The sequence below is a fragment of the Sceloporus undulatus genome, chromosome 4, assembly GCF_019175285.1.
Source record: "Sceloporus undulatus isolate JIND9_A2432 ecotype Alabama chromosome 4, SceUnd_v1.1, whole genome shotgun sequence".
NCBI lineage: Eukaryota > Metazoa > Chordata > Lepidosauria > Squamata > Phrynosomatidae > Sceloporus > Sceloporus undulatus.
In genome coordinates this window covers 106,311,961-106,335,448 of record NC_056525.1, presented here as the reverse complement: position 1 = coordinate 106,335,448, position 23,488 = coordinate 106,311,961, and the positions used below count along the sequence as shown (strand labels likewise).

At 39.5% G+C, this 23,488-nt stretch overlaps 1 protein-coding gene across 4 annotated transcripts in view; it reads left to right on the top strand.

Moving 5' to 3' along the window:
• The first annotated feature begins 14,422 nt into the window (after nt 1-14,422).
• Nucleotides 14,423-23,488, top strand: part of AGL (amylo-alpha-1, 6-glucosidase, 4-alpha-glucanotransferase) — a 62,070-nt gene continuing 53,004 nt past the window's right edge. For 2 of the 4 annotated variants that reach the window (XM_042462019.1, XM_042462020.1), the window contains exons 1-5: nt 14,584-14,717; nt 15,637-15,786; nt 20,624-20,834; nt 22,563-22,729; nt 23,168-23,371. In XM_042462019.1, coding sequence (XP_042317953.1) covers nt 15,705-15,786; nt 20,624-20,834; nt 22,563-22,729; nt 23,168-23,371 — 664 coding nt within the window. In that variant the 5' untranslated portion in view covers nt 14,584-14,717; nt 15,637-15,704. Of the gene's footprint in view, nt 14,490-14,583; nt 14,718-15,224; nt 15,285-15,636; nt 15,787-20,623; nt 20,835-22,562; nt 22,730-23,167; nt 23,372-23,488 lie in introns of those variants that run through there. The other 2 variants (XM_042462022.1, XM_042462021.1) reach the window with 2 other exon arrangements.

The following is a 23,488-nucleotide window of genomic DNA, read 5'->3' as shown; positions in this document are numbered from 1 at the left end:
CACAGTTCCCAGTCATTAAAAAGTCCCTTTCTCAGCAACTGGGCAGTTGCCAAAGCCTGACTGAATAAATGGGCCATTTGGAGAGATGGTCAGCTTAGCCGCTCCCCCTCATAAATGAGCTTCAGAAGCTATGAACACATTTTTCATGCTACAAAGTACAAATTAATATAAATACAATACCTGTGACATGATTTCCAGCTGATTTCCCACCACCCCGCCATCTTTGGACGGGCTATCTTTTGAATTTTTATCCTGATGTCAAAGGTTGACAATCTGCAATCTTTTGAAATCTAAAGTTTACATAGAGAAGTCTCTTGAGTAAAGGTCAGCTAAAGTGCTTATGCTGCAAAACAATTTCAGCCCCTACAATTTAGTGGTAAAGAATGCTCTTGTGCGACTCCATTTGCGCACACTGGTTCTGTTAATGGAGCATGGGTGGATGGGCAGGTGGATGGGTGCATGGATGTTAGAGAGAGTGTGTGTATGTGTGTGTGTGTCCCTGCTCATTAAAACACAAAGGATCATTGTATGTTTTTTTCTGAGTGTAATAAACTCTTTTGAGAACAATTTTTCTTAGAGGTAATAGGAATTGACCTGCCTGCTAAATCTATGGATCCCATTCCCACCCCACGTCTCTTATTTTTCCTAGATGAACCAAATTTGAGTGTAGGAAATGCTCCTTAAATCCATAATAGAGGTGATATCCTGCCTTTTAATTCCACTTTGCGTCCTCCTATTCTAGGAGAAATATGACACATTTTTTTTTAAAAAAATAATAATTTGTTTAAAATGTTCCAACTATCTAAAGAAGTTAATACTACAGAAAATACATAAAAAAGAAAAAGAAAAAAAGAACTATAAATTGAGTCAAGAAATAAATAAGAAGAAAAGCATTGATAAAAGTGACTTCTAATCTTCTCAGTGGCTATTAAAATACATAAATTATGTGTGCCTCTCTCTCATACAATAAATCATCAACTTCATGTCTATAACCTATACTTATTGATAATCAGAATCAGCACTTCCACAAAAGATATGTTCCCTACAGAAAGTCCCATACATATTGATCATCTCTATCATCTAGACTATTAATCATCACTTTATTTAATCATCCAGATGAGACATAAAAGAGTAAATAAAAGAAATAAATGAGAAAATCTTGACAGATACCTAACAAAGTAAATAAAGTCATTCTGCCCCCCCCCCCCCCCCATTGCAGTAGGGCTCAAAATTCACAGCTTCTGCTTTCTAGCCACATGGCATATGTAGCAAGACAGTGGATGATGTTACTGTCAATGTTGGTGTTCCTTGGCTATCCTGTGCTTACCCCTTTGGCTGCTTGGCAGAAGAGATTATGAGCCATGAACCCCCAAAGTGTGTCATCCAGCTGGGTATAATGTCTGTAGGCCTTCTGCCATACAGAAACTATGGCTGGCATTCAGTTAGTGACATACACATATGTAAGTAACACTACACATGCAGGGCGAATTATTTACATTGTGCAACAGACATACTCTGCTGGCAGCAGCAGTATCGGAGTTTCACATGTGGCAACATTGTGCTTTGCAGTTGCACACTGCACTGCATATTGCAGATGTACACATTGTAGTTGTGTGTTGCATACTGTAGATGTGTTTGCATAACAGTAACCAATCATTGACCTATGTTGTGCCGTCTTGCTTTTCTACATAGGGTCTTCATAGTGCTGTTGTAACTGATCTCTGCATGCAGATATTTATGTTACTGAGAGGATACTGGACTGCAGCCTATGTGAGTATGGTTCTTTATTCTGTAGCCTCTACTTACTTCCTTTTGTGTGCTGTGCTTTGAAACAGTGCTCATGAACCATGGCAGCAGGTGGCTTAGTATCAGTGCCACAGTTAACCTGCTCTGGGTTTTAGCCAGCATAGTGTAGTGGCCAGGTCATATTCTAATCAACTGGAATGAGAAGTATTTTAACCATGTATGAGAGCCAGTGGTTTCAACATTGAACTACAACTCTGGAGACAGAATTCAATTCCCCGCTGGCCATGAAACCCACTGCTGATCTTGCTAAGTCACACACTCTCAGCCTCAGGGGAAGACAATGGCAAGTCTCCTCTGAACAAATCTTGCCCAGAAAACCCATGATAGCCTCACCTTAGGGTCACCATAAGTTGGAAACAACTTGAAGGCACATAGTAACAATGGCCCGATACAGAGCGTCCTAAAAGAATGCTCTGCCAGCACCTCCTTCTCTGCCGGCAGGAAGCCGCAGCAGATAAACTGTGCAGTTTCCCACCAGCAAAAAAAAAGAACCCGCAAAAAGTGGGTTCTTTTCTTGGTGCACTTCTGATGCCTGAATGCGGCAATGGCGTACTCGTGATGTCACAAGTGTGCCGCGATGTGTGGACGCTAAGCGGTGCCCGTGTGTACAGGGTGCCACCATTTTGATGCCTTTGTCACGTGCTAAGGGCGGTGCACCCTCAGCCAACCCCAGCACATGATGGGAGCGCCGCAAAGGCCCGTCTGGATCTGGCCATAAACTAGTTTTAGTTAATGGAGCTATCCAAGGTGTCAGATGCTATCTTCAAAATGAGTTCAGCACATTGGATAGTTTCTTTAACATTTATACTAAAACCCACACAATTTTTTTACCCCAGTGCTATGGAGTTCACCAGGCTCACTGAGTGTATAAGGATAGTATAAGGATACCCTGCCACACTCTGAAAAGGTGACATGGAGACTCGGAGTAAAAGGTTTGTTTCTGTCCAGGTCCTGGAACTTCATGCACGAAAGGTGCTGTGATGCCCTTGTGAAGCACAGAAATGCCTTATGTTGGGCCCCTCCTGTGAAGGAGTTGCTGGGCAGACTTAACTTCAAGGCAGCCCATCACAGTTCAGAGAAACTGTGAAGGGGGGCTGCAGGTGTGATAGGAAAGTATAGAACGCAGGAGTGTGTGTCTGAGGGAGGAGAGAAAAGGGTTGACAGTGGACAGTTGGCATTTGGAAGAATCAATTGGAGGAGTCATTGGGGAGTGCATGTGTGCAGAGTGTCCAAAATGACTTAAAGAAAAGGGTCTGACATAACTCAGGTTGAATATGGTTATGTGTTTGGAACTACGATTGGAACTTGTTGAAGCATTTGTTTTTCTATAATAAATCACATGAATTGTCTTTGTCACTTTATTAACTCTGACTCAGACTGCCTTCTTTAGCCCTAAATCAAGGAGTGGGAATGCTTACCATAAGGAGCACAAAGCTAACACACAAACTTGTCCTCAGTGAGATCAACTGGAGACATAGTTCTTTATCACACTAGAGGGCAAATGGATTTAAACAAGAATTAAACTAGAGAAAACCAGAAAATGCCTCAAGTTTATCACACATTTCCTGGTTTTCTCTAGTTTAACTCTCATTTAAATCCCGTTTGCCCACTAGTGTGATAAGGAAGCCAGTCACTCCAAATCCAAGGAGGGATTCTGAAAGGGACCTTGGGCTAGGCTGAGAGTCATTGTGGCAGGCATTCAGAGCTAGAAACTAAGGGCCTATCTTGGGAAGGCAAACATCACACCACTATTTTTGAGTAACCTGGGTGTTGTGGGCATTGGAAGTGTTTTAATGGATGGGGAGGCTGATGCAGTTGAGCTGTTTGTGATTTTATAAGCTGTGTGTTTTTCCCTGCATCTCTTAAGCTTTGATACTGTTTCATTGCTAAGACTTTGCTAATACATGAATTCATGTGTTACCACACATTTAACATTCTGTGGACTATGCCTATCCAGCTACAATGCTATTTTAGGATTTGTTGAGCATCTCCTCCATCCATATCAACCACAACTTCTGACATTCCCCTCAAGGTTCAAAAGAGGGGATTTGTGTGTTGCATGTGCATCTTTCATTCAAAAAGGCTTAGGTATCCCCCCCCCCCCCAAAAAAAAATACAGTTTCAAAATATTTCTGACTATGCAAATCTTGTTGTATTCATCTGTTTACTTACTTAACAATTCCATATTTGTATGACATTCTGTATGTTTTTATGTATGTATGTATGTATGTATGTATCTTCAAGTCGTCTGTTTTCAAGGGCAAGGAACACACAGAGGTGGATGGCCATTGCCTTCCTCAGAAATAATGTCTACAGCACCTGGCCTCCTTTGGTGATCCTCCAGCCAAGTATTAACCAGGCATGACTCTGCTTAGGTTTCAATACCAGATGGGATCTGGTGTCTTCAAGATATTTACTATGACATTCAACTTATTCCTTAAGAATTTGCCAATTACTATCCAGAAGATTTTCTTCCATTTCAAGGCCACAAGATGGCACCATACGATAAAATAATCTTTTTTCAATTACCTGTACAAGAGGAATGGCAAAGAACTCTCCTTCTTACTTATCCTCCTCTTCTGCCAAGAAACTCAGGATATGATGACTACGCCAAAACATTTTTTGTGCCTGAGAGAAAGCAACAAATACCAGCACCTTCCTTGCCAGTTGCGTTACTTTGGCACCAAAGGAAGAAAATCTACCTTAAAAAGCACCTCTTCCTGTCTGCTGTTCTTGGGTGGCGCAGGAGGGAACTCAGCTGCAACAGCTCCCTGCCTAGTTCAGATTATTTTACATGGGAGCTGTGGTGAATATAGAACCACAGAAACTGTGGCTGTTTGATAGATATAATATTTTCACCATCAAACAAATGGACTGCAGAGATCTTGTGAAAAGAATCTACACTCTGCTTCTTTCCTACATCAGCTCCAGCTGCCAGCAAGCATGATACAGATACATGAAGAAGCAACAACATGAATGCTTCCTTTTTCACCTGGGGGGGGGGTGTTACCAAGTGAGGCAGGAACTGCAACACAGCTACTCTTGCACTACTAAAAATAATATCAGGGCCAAGCGAAAGATAACCTGGGTGTCAAAAAGCCTTGACAAGCCTGACAGTTTAAACTCTTCCTTATAATACATGTTATAGCAACTTCCATTGGGTTTAACCCTTCTTGGTTATGTCTCTTATTGATTATGTCCAATCCAGCATCTTTGTACATTATATAAGGTAGGCTGAAAAGAAAGGGATAGACAAATCTTTGCTAATTACAGGTCCTGGCATCAGACAGAGCGAGGCAGTTGCGTCAGAGTACATTCGGTATGTCAGGCAAAATTCACTGACTAGCTTTGGGCATTTTTCTCCTTGTTCTACTACCTGTGTACAACTTATATGTGACTCATTGCTCATTGGTTAATTGCTCTATCTCTTCTGATCAAGGTCACATTGGTAAAACAACATAAAAACATGGTGAAATACCCCTTATGAATTGTCCCTCCTTATCTATCTTTGATCAATACAAGAGACTCCACTGAATGCCAAAGGGGCCCTGACTGATCATGTAACTCTTCGATTACTTAATATACATGCAGGTAGATCAGTATTTTGGTGAAGATTATACTAGCGGTTTAACAGGATTTCAAAATGATGCCTACAAGAAAGACATATTTCTCTGCCTTTATGTATGTCAAGAAATCCTTATGGAAAATTGAATTATTTTATTGGGTGTTATTTTCATAGTGTGACTACAAAGCTATGAACACTTGCAAGTAAAGCTTGTTTTTCTTTTTGCTAAGAACCTTCCTACTCATTCTCATTCCTTAAGTACTAAACCCTCCCCATAGTGCAGTTTACTGAGTTACCTGCCTACTTTGTGGTTGTTGACTTAGAATATGCCATCCATATGTGCCTATTTAATAGGGACCTCTCAATGTTCTCTGTGGTAATTCATTTCCCATGTTTTAGGGAGATTAAGGATGTTCCAGCAGTATTGTGTGTGCATTTAGCCCAGGAATGGTCTTCCATATGTTGTTGGATTATAACTCCCACCATTCTTCCACATTGGCTGGAAATTCTAGTCAGACAACATCTGGATGCTTATGTGGTTATATCTACAGTCTACACTCAGACTCTTTGTTGTTAACTACCATCTAGTCAACTTACACTGAGGACGACTCTATGAATAAGAAACCCCCAAGCCACTATATAATCAACAGTCCTGCTCAGGTCCTGAAGATTTAGAGCTATGGCTTCCTTGATTGAAGTCTATCCATCTGTAATGCAGTCTTCCACTTTTCCTACTGCCTTCTACCTTATCAAGCATTATTGTCTTTTCTAGTGAGTCATATCTTCTCATGCTATGACCAAAGTATAACAGTCTCATCTTAGGGGCTGTACAGATGGGCAGCATGCAGCTGCCCCTTTACTGGCAAATCCAATATTGTGACACATCTGCTTCTTGAAGAGCAAGCCAAAATTTTTCATGATCTACCCAGTCATAGGATTTGTTATAATCTATAAAGCACAGGCTGATTTTCTTCTGAAATTCTTTGGTGCACTCCATGATCCATATGTTTGCAATATGGTCCATAGTGCCCCTTCCTTTCCTGAACCAGCTTTACATCTGACATTTCTTGTTCCATGTGTGGTAGAAGTCTTTGTTGTAGAATCACTTTGCTTGCATGCGAAATGAAGCCAGTGGTCCTGTGGTTACTGCATTTCCTAGTGTCCCCTTTCTTAGGAAACTGAGTGTATACTGAGCATTTCTAATCTGTGGGTCATTCTTTTGTTTTCCATATTTGTTGACAGGTTTAAGTCAGAACTAGAGTAGATTCTGTCTCTTCAGCTTGAAACTATTGGTGTGCCATCTTGTTATTTGGTCATAAAATGTGTTCCCCGGCTGATCATAGATCATCCCTATTCTTGATTTAAATTATTTCTCAGATCTTGTTGAAGAGGTCTTGTTCATACTTTTTTGTTGTCGTCTTCTATTTCTCTGCATTGATTATTTTAGTAGTTCTTATACCTATGCACAGGTTGCTAAACAGTTGCTTTCTGGGCTCTGACTCTAATCTCTGTCACATTTTCTTTTGCTTCTCATCTTTCCTTAACTACTTGAAGAGTTTAATCTGTTATCCATTGAAATGTCTTTCTTTTTGGCTTCAGATTGTGTCTTTTTGCATTTCTTTTGCCTTCAATTATTCTGGCTCTCAATTAGACTTAATGCTACAAATCTATGTTTTATGTTTTCTTTAAACTCTACAGGGATGCTCTTCAGGTTGTATTTTTTGTATCATGGTTAATTTAGTGTTATTTAGCTTTACTCTTTCTCTTTCTTTCTTTCTTTCTTTCTTTCTTTCCTTTCTTTCTTTCTTTTTTTTTCCTATTTGTATTTGCAGCTTGTGATCTTTGCTACAATCTGCGCCTGGTCTTGTTTTTGCAGAGACAATGGAACTTCTGCTTCCAATTGTGTAGTCTATTTGATTTCTATATTGGCCGTCAGTTGATGTCCATGTGTACAGTTGCTTCTTTGGTTGCTTGAAGAATGTGTTTGCAGTGGCCAAACTGTTGGCCTTGCAAAATTGAATCAGTTGATCTCCTCCTTCATTTTTTGGTCCTAAGCCAAATTTTCCTACAATCTTTGATTCTGCTCTCCTTCTTGCTTCTGACTTCTAATTGCCTGTAATTAACAAAAAGCCCTGTTTTGGTTCTGAGATCAATTTTGCCCTGGACTTCAGCATAGAAACATTCAATTTTCTCTTCTGACTCTATAGTTGGATCATAAAATTGGATTATGGTTAAACTGATGGATTATCTATGAAGGCTTGTTGATATTATTTGGTCAGCCTTTCCATTATGTCCCTTGACTGCTTTTTTGCCATTATGTCCTTTGATTGCTTTTGCCTGAGTAAAACACTGTGTAATTATCTTACTCAAAATATCCCATTCCTATCCACTAACTCACTCACCCCAAATACTGCAATGTTTGTACATTTCATTTCCTGATACTATATCTAGCTTACCCAGATTCATGCTTATCTCATTCCATATTCCTATAATATGTGTTGTGCAGTTCAGGATGTCCTTTCCATGTCGGACCATGTCAACCACATCAAGTTCTGTTTAAGTCCCAGGTTATAGGACAAAATTTATGTAGGAACCATAAATTTCAGGAAATCCCCAGATCTGTCCTCAGCTGACTGAATCACACAGGTTTGTTTAGGCAGAGAACAGAAGTATCTACTATTTCATTGTAAATACAAACACATGTCTTTACATTGTAAACATTCTTCTGTTCATTTTCTTGTTTTGACAGCAAATTCTCTGCTCACGTACACTACTTAGCAGGCTATTCTGGAGTAAGCGAAGAGCTGCTGGAGAAGAGCTTTCCACAATGTGTAACTCTAGGAGGATAGTGCAGTGCTTCTACAAATGTACAGAAGTATTTTTGGCTTAGCAAGCTCTCACTCAGCCTTAAGGATATGACAGGTCCTGCTCACTCTGTCACCAGCAAACTGCCTCCTCACTTGCCTGACCTTTTTCTCTGAGCAACGACAAGCAATGAACACAGGAGCAGAATAAGTAGGCAAGTGCAGAGAGTAAGAAAGGTGCCCATTTAAGACATCTTGCCCAAGACACTCTCAAAGCCCAAAGACCCCCTGCATTAATTATTAGATATGATATATGGGTGCAAAGATCCGTACTTCCTATTGCCTTTCTTATAACCTGTGTGTGGAAGTGGAATGAGTTAACCTTCTGGCTGTACAGTATACAGCTTCATGACAGAGTTCCCTGGCCAGCTGTCAGTTTTACCTCCTGGTTGAAAACACTCACTGGCTATGCCAGTTTATGCATATACCTGCAAATATTTAAGTCAAAACTTGCAGAAGTTACTTTTTGGATAATCTGGCCAGATTTTTAACAGCCAACGTGGCCAGTGGTCATACAGGCTGGCAACTTTTCCAACCTCTGATTTACACACAGTGTATGAACTGTCCCACTAAGTTCATTCTTACCTCTCCTTCAAAGTTTGCACTTATCTGTTGAAATTACAAATTTGTAAAATATGCCTAGGCTGGAATCTGTTATCCTGATCCAGCTTCTGAAAGCATTTCTGCTTAATCATGTTTGTAGCAGCAGAGTCTTGGAAGGAGCCTAGAACATCTTACTAAAGAAATAAAATATTATGTTCTTCTTTGTATTTGATACATTTTTTCACCTTCAATCAGGATACATTGCACAAAAATAGGGAAGTACAACATTGTATATCCACATGAGTAATAGAGGTTTCACTCCCTTTTCTCTCCACATATCCCTCCCCTTGAAGCTCCCACCCACCTGAAACATTTCCCTCTTTAAAACTGAGCCTGATGGTCTACAGAAAAATGTAAAGGGAGGGGGGGGTCCTCTTTCCAATTCTACTGAAAAAAGGCAGTTTTGTCAACAGAAAAACTGGACTTGATTTTACCCAGTTCATTACTCTATGATTTTTTCCTATTTCATTATCCCCAATATGCCACAACATGATTTCCTTGCAAGCACAAAAACATGTCACCACAGCAACTGTAATCTGAGAATAGGATTTTATTTTTATTTTTTTACATACAACCGCAGTTACTGGAAATAGACTGACCTTTGACTACTGGAGCACTAACCTTTTCTGCAGAGCGTAGTTAAAAATATTTCATTGGTGAGATACTTGCAAGCAACTGCTCTGCATGTGTTAAAGAGGCCTGCAGTCTAGTGGTGTCAAAAAGCTTGGGATGCAAAACCTTGAGAGAAGGAGCAATATTGCACTAGCCACAACTGCCCCAAAAAATGAATATTCCACAGCAAGGAACTGAACTAGGAGACATGTATTGCACAATATGTCTTACACAAGTAATGCAACTTCTTAAACACTTTACATTTGCTGGAGCGAATGCTTTAGGTCCATTAATATCAATGAGTCAATGCACTACAAGATGATGTAAGATTACTGACTAGTCTGAATGGGGATATCCCTGTCTTATCTTCAACTGTTGCCTGGCTGGGGCCCAAGGTTTGACATGAAATCTCCAACAAAATGTTGCACTTTGGAATGCACCATTTCAATGCTCCTAATTCCACTTCATTCCCATGTTTCAATTTCACTGCCAATAGTCAGCTATCAATGCCCACTGCCCATCCTCCATCCTTACTATACTATTTTGAGCCCTCACTCCAATTATGGTTTCTAGTTTCATACACACACATGCTTCTGCAAATCTTGACGTTTTGGCCTGCATATGCACCAGCTACTCACCTCTGAAGACAGGTAAGTAAGGGGATATTTTAACAGTTATGTATCTTTCTTGGAATGGACCATCCCTTTCTATAGATATGAGATGAATGCTGAGCACATTGTGTACAGTATGAGGAGCACCAGTCCATGACATTCAAAAACAGAGAAAGACTTTGAGTGACAGCTTTATTGATTGAAGCACCTTGGCGTACAAGGATTAATTGTTTTGAAATTTGAAGTAGGGATAACAAATCTGCTACAAGTCAAGTCTCCTTATCTGGAATCTGGAATCCAGATTCATGGGTGGCTGAGATAGTGAAACCTTTGCTTTCTGATGGTTCGGTGTACACAAACTTTGCTTCATGCACAAAACTATTAGAAATGTTGTATAAAATTACCTTCAAGCAGTGTGTATAAGGTGTATATAAAACATAAATGAATTTTGTGTTAAGACTTTGGTTTAAACTACAAGATATCTCATTATGTATTTGTATATGCAAATACAACTATCCCAAAATCCTTTAAAAGTCCAAAGTCTAAAACACTTCTGGTCCCAAGCATTTTGAATAAGGGATACTCAACCTGTATCTCCAGGAGTGTCTGCTTGACTACATTTACACCCTGCTATTCAAAGTGGAAGAAATCTGGGCAAGGGTTAGTACATTACAGTACAATTGGGCTGAGGCTGATAGTTTGCAAATTATCACAGTGTTTTTAAAGGTACAAATACCTCTGGTACTTATGTAAATACAGGCAATGTCAATAATGATACCCAATATGAGGAAGAAGAAAATATTATGTACAATCATGCACAAATGCATGATTAGACCAATATGGGAGGGGGCAGGAGTTACTGATATGTGCTTTCAGGTCAACTCATATTTTTCCCTATCTAATGGTTTTCTTGGCAAGATTGATTTAGAGGTGGTTTACCTTCCTCTAAGGCTGAAAGAATGTCACATGGCCAAGGACCTCCACTGAGAGGGGATTTGAACCCTGGTTTCCCAGAGTCCTAGACCAGCACTGAAAACATTACTATATCATATCAGCTCACACAGAAGAATGTATAAATACATACATGCACATGCTGTCCCATACTAGGAGAAAGGTAGGGTATTAAATAAAATAAATGCATCTATATACATAAATTATATGCACACAGCCACATGTACCATGATCCATTCTGTGGGAGGGATGAATTTGGAAAGCAGCTGTATCCTGCTATGGTATAACTACAGGCTATATTGCTGCCAGCATGTTGCATTTTGGCACGTTATCCCTCCATCTGTGGTTGCTACTCGCAAGACCTTCCCAAGACTAGCCATATACCTATCCATACATTCAGTGAAAACTTTACAATGGCAAGCTTAACAGGGCTGCTGTAAAGATTACAGAGATAACATACGTGACATTCCTGAAAAGTTGACACACACTGTCTTGCGGGTTGGAACTGTGTGACCCTCCACATATTACTAAACTGCAACATCCTGCCAGCATCAGCAATAATGTGGAATGCCAGGAGCTGCAGTTCAACAACTTCAGGAGAACTGCACAATTCCCAATACTGCACAATAAATAATATTTATTGTGGAGTATTCAAACATTCATGTATTTAGGAGGGTTACAATTTTTATTTTAAACAAAGCCCCATGACTGGCAAGATTTAATCAACCTTAGGTTTTATTGCTTTAAGGTAAAAGAAATAACACAGTAAATTAACAATTAAAAGAGGATTATAGATGGTGTGGCATGAGTTTAATTCTCTCCTCTGATTTGGGTATGCATTGTAGATTTAAACACAGCACAGGTATAAAGATAATTTCCCAGCATCCCAAAGCAATAATGTCAATCCAGTAACATTCAAACAATGTATTGGGCCAACCAAAATGCACAATTACATGTTGCAAGCTTTCAAAGCTCCACTAGCTTCTTCATCAGGCAACCATACAGGAGGGGAAAAATGAAGTTGTTAACAAGTGGATGTTAAATTTCCTGGACTTCTGAGAATCATACAGTACCCCTCCATACCATCTGAACTGACTATTTCTTGCAGGCTGGAAGCACCTCCTACTCTTTCTTGCCCTGTGGCTTCTGGGAGATTCCCAAAGTCCAGGAAATTTAACATCCATTTGCAACACAAAAAAAAAGATACTTCCTTTGGAATCCATTATGTCTCCATCCTTTGGGTTTCTACCTCCAACAAAGGTAAAATACCTTCCCCCCCCCCCCCCCGCCCAATATTGGGATTGGATTGGCATGTTTTACCTCAACACCACTTACAGTTTTCCTGATGCAAAGCAAGAAGGCTTCTTGAGAAATTTGGTATCCTTTGCCTACAATATGGCTCACAAAGGATGGAGACATATTGGATCCAAAGGAAGCATCTTTTTTCTGTTGTAAATGGACATTAAATTTCCTTGGTTTTGAAAATCTCCCAGTGACCACATGGCCAGAAAGAGGAGGTTCCAGCCTGTAAGAAATACCCCTCCATACCATCTAAGAACAAAGACAGCAAAATGGAGACCTAGGACTAACATAATCTTCAATTATTCTTTCTTTCTCCTATATGGTTTGTAACTCCTTGCCTGATGAAGAAGCCAGTGGAGCTTGGAAAGCTTGCAACATGTATATGTTCACGCGATGTGGCCATGTTCTGGAAGAACATAGCCGTGTCAGTCTCTAAAATTAGTACATAGAGAGATCTTGTAGCATGTTTGAGACTATCTGAAAGAAAGAAATTGGCAACATGGGCTTTCAGAGACTTCAGTCTACTTCCTCAGATGCATTTGGTGGAGTGGAAAGCCAAGGACAAGCATATATATGCCATTGTATGTGAGGGTGTCAATTCAAATTGCAACTTCATCTCCATACACTAAGGATTTGTAATTTGAACTGACATCCTCACAGACCAATGGCATATATATGTCTGTGCCTGGCTTCCACTCCACCAAATGCATCTGAGGAAGTAGACTGAAGTCTATGAAAGCTCATGCTGCCAATTTCTTTCTTTCAGTTAGGTCCAAAACACACTGCAGAAATAATAATAATAATAATAATAATAATAATAATAATAATAATAATTTATTTTTATCCAATGGATCCAATGGATAGAGGCAGGTTACAACAGTAAAAAATTACAATAATAAAAACAATAATAAAATAAATACAACATCAACATGATAAAATAATAATAAAACTAATCCAGTTTGAGGCTGCTTTAACTGCCCTGGCTCAGTGCAAGGACATACTGGGAATTGTAGTATATCGTGGCACCAAAGCTCTGACAGAGAAGGCTAAATGCCTCAGAACACTACAGTTCCCAGAATTCCCTAGCACTGAGCCAGGGCAGGTCTCAAAGTGGATTATTTCTGCAGTGTGTTTTGGCCCTTAGTCTCAATGGTGCTACAAGAACTCTTATTCCTTTTCTTCATCAACTGTGTCTGACATCTTCAGAGGTTGGTGGCATGATGGAAAGTATCATTGTTTGGATGTTATTCTCTGCCTGAGACAACCCTGTCCCTCTTAGCATCCTCAGGGCTTGAACATGAGTCAACAATGTGATGCTGCAGCTAACAGGGCCAATGCGATTTTAGGCTGCATCAATAGAAATATAGCGTCCAGAGATCAAGGGACGTAATAGTGCCACTCTATTCTGCTCTGGTCAGGCCCCACCTGTAATATTGTGTCCAGTCCTGGGCACAGTTTAAAAAGGACGCTGAAAAACTGGAGCGTGTCCAAAGGAGGGCAACCAAAATGGTGAAGGGTCTGGAAACCATGCCCTATGAGGAATGACTTAGGGAGCTGGGGATGTTTAGCCTGGAAAAGAGAAGGTTAAGAGGTGACAGGATAGCCCTGTTTAAATATTTTAAGGGATGTCATATTGAGGAGGGAGCAAGCTTGTTTTCTGCTGCTCCAGAGACTAGGACCGGGAGCAATGGATGCAAGCTGCAGGAAAAGAGATTCCAGCTCAACATTAGGAGGAACTTCCTGACAGTAAGGGCTGTTTGACAGTGGAACACACTCCTTCCTCGGAGTGTAGTGGAGTCTCCTTAGAGGTCTTCAAGCAGAGGCTGGATGGCCATCTGTCCATGGGGATGCTTTGATGGAGAGTTCCTGCATGGCCGAATGGGGTTGGACTGGATGGCCCTTCTTAGTATCCCTTCCAACTCTATGATTCCTCTTCGCTTTCCCCCTCCTCAAAATGGAGGCGTTGCTGTGGCAACGCGGCCTAGTAGGCCTGCCCTGGAGTAGCTGGCAACGCCTCCTTCTCTCTCCTCCTCTTTTCCCAATCCCTCCTTCCCCTTGGAGCCTGGGCCTCCTCCTCTTCCCCTTTTAGGCTGCATCCCTGCCGCCCCTCTCCTCCTGTCACCCTCCTTGCTCTCTTCCTTCCCTCCCTCCTTCGGCAGAGCCTCCTTGGCGCCGGTGAGTGAAGGGCAGCCTGGGCTCTGAGGCTCCGTATTTATAGACCAGGGGCAGCAGCCAGGGGGGGATCATGGGGGCGAGAGTGCGGGGGACAGGTGGTGGCCTGGGAGAGTGACAGCAGGGGACACTGGCAGGGCTGGGCTGGGCTGCAGGGAGCCTCTGGGGGCAACCCTTTGCCCCACACTCTGCCCTCCAAACTTATTTCCTTCTTCTCAAGGGGGCAAAAATGTAAGTCTCTCTCTCTCTCTCTCTCTCTCTCTCTCATTCTCTCTCTCTTTGAAGGACTTTCAAGGTGACTTAAAGGTGAATTTGTATTTTGTATTATTTTTTAAAGATATTATTTATTATTGTATTATTTGCATTTTAATTTTATTGCGGTAGCTTTAATATTTATTTTTAATGTATTATTTTTGTATCTTTTTTACAAACCGTATTGTTTTTAATGTTTCCGATAACATCCAAACAATGTGATACCGTTTTATTGGACCGACCGAAATGCACAATGTACACGTTGCAAGCTTTCGAAAGCTTGCAAAACTCCATTCTGCACTTTGGTTGCTCAAATAAAATGGTATCATTGTTTGGATGTTATTGGATTTGCTATATGGCCAACATGGCCATCCCTAGATGTTTTTAATGTTGTAAGCCACCCCGAATCCCAGTCCGGGAGAAGGGCGGGATATGAATAAATATAACAAATCAATAACCACATATTTTATTTGTGTCTTTTCCCAGAACCAGGACTCAGAGCAGCTTCACAACATTTAAAAACAATACAATCGAAAACATAGAAAGGTGATACATTAAAACAAGAATTATATTGTTAGAATATTAAAACAGATTACTTATTAAAAGGATAGAAATACTTTTATGGTATTGTGCTTTGTCTGCACAATTTGTGTATAATTACTGTATCAGTCTTATATTTTATTGTTTTTAGATTGTACGCCTTGGGCGGGGTTTAATGTTTTGAATTGATTGTATCTGTAAAATACCATATAAATCTATGGTGCTAAACTGGAAGAAGAAGAGAAAGAGGAAACTTGTCGAGAAAACCCCACGATAGGTTTGCCTTAGGGTCGCCATAAGTCGGAAAGGCACATAATAACAACAAAATCTAATGGTTGTTTCTTTTCTGCTTGTTTAGGAGCTGCTCCTGTCTTCTAGAAGTCCCTCTCTGTCTACTTCAAGTGTGTACAAATCCAGGTAGTCAAGATGCCTCACGGTAAGCAAACCCGAGTCCTTCTCCTCAACGACATGGAAAAACTGGACAAGACCCTCTTCCGGCTGGAACAAGGTCAGTATTAACGGTGGCCACCTTACCTCATGTGTGGCTTCGGTGTTGTTCAGTACTGTATGTAGAGAGATCTTGTAGCACCTTTAAGACTAACCGAAATAAAGAAGTTGGCTTTCATAGACTTCAGTCTACTTCCTTAGACGCATCATGTTGTGTGGCAACTTTGATCCTAGACTGTGCTTGTGCAAGAGGAAATTCAAACAGTTGTCATCTGTCTCCCTCCATCCTGAGGTGCTTTTGTGCCAAGTTCAATGGAAGCTTGTGGCCTACATTTTGGGGGAAGGAAAGGGAGAGGAGATAGCAAACACTTCTTGTTATTGTTGTGTGCCTTCATGACATTTCTGAGTCATGGCGACCCTAAGGGGTTTTCTTGGCAAGTTTAGTTCAAAGGAGGCTTGACTTTTGCCTTCCCCTGAGGCTGAGAGAGTGTGACTTGCCTAAGGTTGCCCAGCCGGTTTCATGGCCAAGCTGGGAATCAAACTCTGGTCTCCAGAGTTGTAGTCCAACACTCAGACCAATATGCCATGCAAACTCGTACTTCTCAGTAAAGTGCTGTAAGGATTTAAGTCTGAAAAGTCAAGTTCTGGGCAAAGGTAGAGAAAGAGGTGCACCAATTACTTTTTCAGACACAAGAGAGAACGGGTGGAGCTGTTTACGAAAGGAGATGCACAATGCCTGACGTAAAAAGTCAATATTACCATTAATTTTTCAGGAAGCAGTTCAAATAATACATTAAGTCAGCATTCCACAGTGTGGTTATATATAGAGAGAGCATTCCATGGTTATAGGTTGAGTCTCCCTTAGCCAGAATTCCTAAATCCAAAATCGTCCATATGGGTGGCTGAGATACTGGTTCAATGTCCACAAAGTATGTTTCATGCATGAAATTATTTAAAATATTTTGTTTAAAATTATCTTCAGGATATGCCTATAAGGTGTATAAGAAACATAAATGAATTTCTGTTTAGACTTGGGTCCCATCTCCAAGCTGGCTCATTATATATATATATATATATATATGCAGTTACTACAAAATTTGAAAAATTAAGTCCAAAACACCCCTGGTCCCAGATGTTTCAGATAAGGGAGACGCAACTTTTAAACTTAAGAGCCAAACTAACTTTGTTGTTAGCTACTGTTGAGTTGACTTTGGATTTGTTGTTGTTGTTGTTGTTGTTGTTGTGTGCCTTCAAGTCATTTCCAACTTATGTTGATCTTAAGGCAAACCTATCACAGTGTTTTCTTGGCAAGTTTCTTCAGAGGGTGTTTGCTATTGCTATTCTCTGAGGCTGAGAGTGTGTGACTTGCCCAAAGTCATCCAGCCATGGAGATGCTTTTAGAATTGTACACATTTACTTCCATTGCTATCTTCTAGCAGAAAGAACATACAGATAGAAAGATGTATAATTTAAACAATGCATTTCTAAACCTGTGTAGATCTTAACAGTATAAAACAGGCAAACATTTTCATGTGCTTAGTCTTTGTTTAGTTAATTTAATAAACAGCTTTGTCAAGGGAGTAGTAAAGCGTGAACGCTCTAAGATTTACTCCTGTATGCATTGTCTTAAATACAAGAAATCAAAGACTGTAATAACAGTAACAGAAAATTTTGTTCTGTTTTCCAGTTTATTTCTTTATCAGTAAATGGAGGTAACTGATACAGATAAAATAAAAGGCACAGATTACTCAGTTCCACTTGACCCAGTTTCATTCTTATATTTGTGTTGGCCCAAGGAGCATCTACATTGTAGGAATAATGCAGTTTGATACCACTTTAAATTCCATGGCTCATCCTATAAAATTCTGGGATTTATAGTTTTGTGCTGCACCAGCATTCTTTGACAAAGTAGGCTAAATACCTTGTAAAACTACAAATTTCAGGATTCCATAGGATGGAGCTACAGCACTTAAAGTGGTATCAAACTGCATTATTTCTACAGTGTAGATGCACCCTTAGTTCCATTTGTTGATGAATATGGATCCTTTATTCTAAAATGATTATTGAAATCCCTTCTTGTATCAGTCCTGTCTTATAATTTTTTGATTATACATAGAGACAGCATAGTGTAGTGGCTTGAGTGTTGGGCAACAGTTCTAGAGATCAAGATCCCAATCCCTACTTGGTCTTGGAAATGCACTGGGTGACCTTGAGCAAATCACACTCTCTCAGCCTTGGAAGAAGGCAAAGGCAAACCCCCCTCTGAAAACATCTTTCCAAGAACGTCCCATGATAGGGTCACCTTAGGGTTGCTATAGGTCAGAAATGACTTGAAGAAACACAACAAGAACTTTTTTTAACCTGCTTTGCAGGATATCTACTCTCACAAGACAATTCATAATACCTTCCTTTATATAGAAATCCGTGAGGTCAACCTGTTTTGAAGCAAAAGATAGTTGTGGTTCTTTAAGTGAAACTGTGCATGTTTGTCATGCTATAGATTTTAGAGCGCGAGTTTTGCAAAATCTAGTCCTTGGTCATTTTGAAAGACATCACCATTTTGTTCACATTAGTAGCTTAGTAGACTTAGAATATACCAATAAAAATATTGATGTTTTTGGGGAGCATAAACTGAGCATGTATGATTTGTAGCAAATATGCTAGGCACCAGATTGTTCATGTACATGTAATTCTGATTGTTTCATCATCTGCACATTATTTGCAAAAAAAGTCCTAAGGTTGTGTGAATTGTGTATATGAATAGAGATAATTCCTCACCATTGTCTATATGGCTAGAGATTCTGGGAGTTGTAGTCCAGCAACATCTGGAGGGTTATATAAATCTCATCCTTGATCTGAATCCAGTTGCTAGTCCACATTGGAGTGGACCTATTGAAACAATGTTAGTAATAAATGTAGCCTTAGATAAATTCCATTGATAAATTTCCATTGATCTCTAGTAGGTCATAGCTATTGGATTTAATACTTGGACTGCATCTACACTGAAGAATTAATGCAGTTTCACACTGCTTTAACTGCCATGACTTGCTATGGAATTTTGGGACCTGTAGTTTTCTGATGTTTTTAGCCTTCTCTGTTAGAGAGCTCTGGTGTCACAACAAACTACAAATCCCAGGATTCCATAGGATGGAGCCATGACATTTAACATGGCGTCAAACTGCATTAATTCTGCAGTATGGAAGCAGCCTAAGTCACAGTTAACTGAAATCGCAGTTGAAATCTAATGAAATCTCATTAGCCTGAATGCTAATGAATGTTAGTCCCAAATCAAGTAGACCCATTGACTTGGTTGTTGAATAGTAAGTCAACATGTAGAACAACTCTGATTCAATAGGTCCTCTGTAGTGTGTGTGTAGGGGAGGGACTGGGACACAAGCCATTTAAAAAAAAGTGGTAGTTGATTAGCTATCACTACATTTCAGGCATGTGTTCCCATCTGTAGTATTTTGTTAACATCCAGTGCATGAAAACCTGGCAGGGACAACCTGTTTAACTGTATTTAGGGCCTGGTCACATGAACTATGCAATGCCCATAGGAGAAAACCATTATTGGTACATTGTTATAGTTGTTTCAAAATGTTAAACCTTTTGGGGAACCTAGGCTAAAATTACCAGTGGGTTTCTAAGGGGTGGACTAAATACACTGAAAGCACTGGATATCATCTGATTGTGGAAGCTAAATAAGGTCAGGCCTGGTTAGTTCAGTGGGGGACAGCCAAGGAATATCAGGTGTTGTGGGCTATGTTTGAGAGAAAGGCAAATCACTTCAGAATATTCTTTGCCTAAGAAAATTATAAAATCCATGTGGTTGCCATAGATTAACAGACAGCTTGAAGGTGCACACACAGAGAGATTTCTAAAACCCTTATCCATATCTACTTGGTAAAGCCCTTATCACATATGAAAATTGTATGAACTAAAGCAAAGGAAATAATTGTATCAGTATTGTAGTGGTATAGTGTCCCCCTGCTTATAGAACTCTGTTCTTATTGATGTCTTCTAGTTCCATTATCATTACATGACTTCAAATGATCCCTTAACACTCACTTGTTTGCATATAACTGTGCTAGGACTCTACTATGGCTGTTGTGTATATGGTGCCATCTGGTTTTATTTATTAGTTTTAGCTGTGTTCTTCATGCAGGCTTGTGTAAGTGATCTATGATTCTATGATTCTATCTTTTAGACTACAACTTGCAGTAACTGTCCAAGAGATTCTGAGACTTGCAGTGCAAACAAGCAAATTTTCCAAGCTCTTGTCTTTGTATTGCTACATTTTATGGTTTTAATTATTTATGCTGTTTTGCATTTACTCTAAAAGGAAGGTTATACATCTTCTACCCTACCAACTAAATACATAAATAAATTATATATTATTATTTTTTTAAAAAAATGACTGTTACTTTCTGTGTTACGTGACAACAGTACCCAACAGTGACCCAGTATAGACTAAAGAGTGTGATTATGTTAAGTGTAAAAATGCCTTTAGTTCTGTTCAGACCTGTTTAGGATTGGTACCTAGGTAGGAATATCAAACTTACTTGCTTATACATATATTATTTATTTGTTAAAATCATATATAGATTGCCTTTCTGCCTGATGTACAATTTAAAACCCACAGCATGACAAAGTATATCTAACAACCAAATAAATGCAAAAGGAATCTTATCTTTTTTTTTAAAAAAAAAAGTTGTTTTCAAATTTGTCTAAAGCCAGATGGAATAGTACATTTTTAACTGCCCACCTAAAGAAAGGCAGAAGAAAGAAGAGCAAACCAGATGGCTGTATTGCATTCTGCTTTGAATTTCATACTGAATTAATGCCTTAAAAATAAACATGTTTGTATTCTAAAACATCCATGCTTTTCCATTGTTCAGGTTTTGAACTACAGTTCCGGCTTGGCCCTACCTTACAAGGCAAGCATGTTGACGTGTATTGTAACTATCCAGCTGCTGGAGAAGCGTTTGATAGACACAAGTTCAGATGCCTATCTTGGCACAACCCAACAGGAAAAGAAGATGATTCTGACAAATACTGTAAACTAGATCTCCAGATATCTGGATCTTACCAGTATTATTTTAGCCACGAGTAAGTGAATGTTGGCTGTGGAGGAAAGGCTGCTAGAAGGAGCATGTTTTGTTTGATGTCCTTAACCAGCTGGCAGTCCTTGTTGGGGAGCGGGTAGCAGGAAGGGGGGCCAGGAAATAGGAAAACAGGTATTCCATACAGAGTATGTATCTAAAAGGCATCTCCAGAAGGGGGGGAAATGTCGTGTTTAATTCTGTGCAAACTAGTTTTATTTTGGATGCAAAATGCAAACATATAGTTTGTTGTGGCACCAGACTCTCTGACAGATAAGGTTAAATGTCTCACGAAGCTACAATTCCCAGAATTTCATAGCATTGAGACATGACAGTTAAAGTGGTGTCAAACTCAGTTATTTCTGCAGCGCAGATGCAGCCTATGGTGTATAAAAATTCTGCACATGTGCTCCTTATTCCATAGTGTATTCAGCATTTAGTCTAGCTCACTTGGAATATGCCTTTTTGACCATTCTCCAGGTCAGTGCTTTTCAGACAGTGGGGTGGGACCCCTGGGGTGTGCAATATTTGCTCAAGTAGAGGTGCAAGATTTGGAGGTACTGATTCCTCCTTCTACTACTCCTCTTCCCAAACTTTTTATATGTAAAATTTATACATATGTTGAGTTTAATATTGAATTTATTTACATAGTCTAAATTGAATGATGGATGTTATTTCCTTATAAAATGTTAAAATGTCAATATACATGAATGTGTGAATGAAAATATGCATACTAAATAAACAAAATATTTTTATTCATATACTGTGTCAAGCCCCCCCCTCCCCCCGGTCACATAACACCCACATGTAGATATAAAGGGCGTCCAAGAGTAAAAAGTGTGAGTACCACTGCTCTGGGCTATTCCCATATTACTTCCTAAAGGTACAGAAATGCTGTTGAAAGTCTAATGGTTAGAAAGATGCAATACAGTATATGAAAATGTAATACAAGACTCAGAAAATGCATAACCTCTCTACAGGAAGTTCTGAAACCTGATGTGCAGTTTACAGGCCACATCTGCAGCTCTTCCAACAGGAATGTGATTCGAATATAATTGTTCTGGGGGAAAATTTAAATAACAGTGAATCTCATTTAAACCTTCTGTTATTTATTATTTCAGATAAAATAAGATAAGTATAATGTCTGTTTATGGGCTTGGAAACCCCTAGTTTAATCTTTCACCACCATGAATTTGCCAAGTAGCTTTAAGCAACCACCATCTCTCAGCCTCATCCTACCCCTACCCCCTATCTGCAGTATAGAAATTATACTGGTTTGTCTTTTTATGTACAGTGCAATCCTACATGTGTGTCTAGAAGTAAGAAACATTTAGTTAAGTTGAATTTACATCCAGGTTGGTGGGTTTAGAGTTGAAGCCTTAGTAATTCTTTAGAATAGGTAAAACCTGGGTTTTCTTTTTTGGCATCTGTGTTTCATCCACATCCCACTTCTATCTGGGTTGTAATTTGACAGCACAGTCCTCAGAAGTAAGTCCAGTGAATGCAGTGGATAAGTTGATATAGAGTTGCAATGTTGTTGTTGTTTTTAAAAAAGTGTAATCTTTTGACTCTGAGCTTGAAAGTATTTATATGATTCAAAATACTATTTAAAATATCAAAATAAATTTAAAATATCAAGGCAACAACAGTCCTTGATAGGTCTTGCTAATAGGTAGTTAACCCTAGTATGTAATTTCCTGTTACATTGATAGAATGTATGTGTGTTTTCTTCCAGAAATCAGAAAAGTGGGGGAGGCTACATAGTTGTGGATCCTCTTTTGCGTGTTGGTGCTGACAATCATGTATTGCCCTTGGACTGTATTACACTACAGACTTTCTTAGCTAAGTGTCTGGGACCGTTTGATGGATGGGAAGATCGTCTTAAAGTCTCAAAGGAATCTGGTAAAGGACTACATTGATTCAGACTCAAGTTTTTTATTTCTAGATGCATCCACTGGGCTACATCTAGTGTTCTGCTAGCAGAACCTTTTGGACTTCCCAAAAGTATCTCTGAAATAGGGATTGCTCAGATGCCCCTAAGTCTCCTGGATTCTTCCAGTAGAACTACATGAATGGTTTTTGCCCAGTGCTTGGTAAGACTAATTGATAAATTTGTAACTTCTCTGGTACACAGCATTGATTGATTGACTGACTGATTGTATTGATATGAAATACTTGCGGTAATAATATGTAGGCTTCCTAAGCAGCCTATCATATAGACCCTAATGAGTCCAAGAGTTGTTTTATATGCCTTCAGGTCATGGCAGTTTACAATGTACAGTTGCACGTATCCCTTGATGGGAAAGAAACATGTTAACACATTTTATTATTGCTTTGTAGGGTACAACATGGTTCACTTAACACCAGTGCAAAAACTTGGTCAGTCTAGGTCATGTTACTCTTTGGCTGACCAGCTGGAAGTAAATCCTGATTTTTCAACTCCTAATAAAAAATGTTCTTGGAATGAAATTGGAAAATTAGTGGAAAAAATGAAAAATGAATGGAATATGCTTTGCATTACAGATGTAGTCTACAATCACACGGGTATGTTTCTTTTTATTATCTTTGCTATTTCTGTTGCCAATTTTCAAAGTGGCTGCCACCATGAGATTATGTTTCCAAGATCTGCTGCAACTCTGTAATTCTTTTATTAGATTCATT